Raw genomic sequence first — 1,278 nt, 5'->3', positions numbered from 1 at the left:
GGTGGAATGTGAATTTTTTGGTAAAATTAGCTATAGAGAGAGAGAGAGATGAATTTGTAGAGCACAAATAAAAGACGAGTATTCCTAGGGAACATGTGGATTAGCTCCAATTCTACAAAATAGGCATCAGCCTAGCGACTAAGCAGATGCATTACACGTTGTTTTCCCGTGGCCACTCCCACCAAGCAATGCCCCGAGTACACAGACCGACCAACCAAAGTAAACCACAACAAATGAACACATCGTCCCTATTTAAACAATCCCCCACGTCTCCATAATTCACACCAACGCAACCATCAAAAAAGGAAATAAAGAGAAAAAAAGTCACCGCCCAAAGAGAAAAATGAAGGCAACGTTCCCTTATTATGCTAGGATATGTTTATTCTGTCTTTTTATCATCTGCACTTTCTTTACTCCTGTCACGTCCAAACGAGCTATGGCTAGCCGGCTGCATTTTCAAGGTCGACACATTCGGGAGAATGTCACCTTTCCAAATGATAACTTCATGTATCTCGTGTGTCAAAAAGCACCTTATTACAAACTGTGCGAGGAGACCCTCTGGGCCGACCCCAGGCACGTGAATGCTGATGCTGCCGAGCTGACGAATATAGCCATAATGTCAACCATCTCCAAGGCCATGTACACATCTGTGTACATAGGTAGGCTCGCTAGGCGCAACAACAACGAGCTTGGGTACGCCAATGGCTACAATGTCTGCAGGACTCGGTACTCGGATGTGGTCGGGAAGCTCGCTGACTGGCTCCGCTGTATTGACAAGGGCACAAACCAATTGGCCAAGACATGGATCCAGTCTGCAATTCAAGACATTGTCCAGTGCCAGGAAAGTTTCAACGTTCAGGGCATGGCCAATTCCCTCGCAGATAGCAATATGCAGCTCATTAGGATGTGTAAGAATGTCCTGGGGATATTAGATAATTTCATCCCGCACTAATGGTCCACAATGCGTAACTGATTGATTTGGTTCTTGATTCCAATAAAGGTAAGAGAGAGAGAGAGAGAGAGAGAGAGTTTTAAGAAGATGCATAGACCTAGAAGGAAAGAAGTAGAGTATGTTATCTTTTGAGTCACCGGTTCACTGTTTACTTGTGAACAAAGGGTTTCTTTTGGTTTTCTATGTCCTAGATTAGGTACTTCTTCCAATAGTTTATGGGGAAATTGCTTGTCCACCTGCTCTAAGTAATTATCACCACAGCTAAATAAAATTGTATGCTTTCCTTCAATTATGAAAGAAAGAGGCAAGAGAAGTCTTAGTTGAAG

General features: G+C 43.3%; 1 protein-coding gene across 1 annotated transcript; it reads left to right on the top strand.

Moving 5' to 3' along the window:
• Positions 1 to 436: 436 nt before the first annotated feature.
• On the top strand, positions 437 to 952 carry LOC149839074 (uncharacterized). The gene has a single exon (XM_090003926.1). It carries the CDS (start codon positions 437 to 439, stop codon positions 950 to 952), a length of 516 nt encoding a protein of 171 aa, XP_089860052.1.
• Positions 953 to 1,278: the final 326 nt, after the last annotated feature.

This window comes from Nuphar pumila, chromosome 4 (genome assembly GCF_984573655.1).
Source record: "Nuphar pumila chromosome 4, dmNupPumi1.hap1.1, whole genome shotgun sequence".
Lineage (NCBI taxonomy): Eukaryota > Viridiplantae > Streptophyta > Magnoliopsida > Nymphaeales > Nymphaeaceae > Nuphar > Nuphar pumila.
This window is presented reverse-complemented; position numbering and strand designations above follow the sequence as displayed.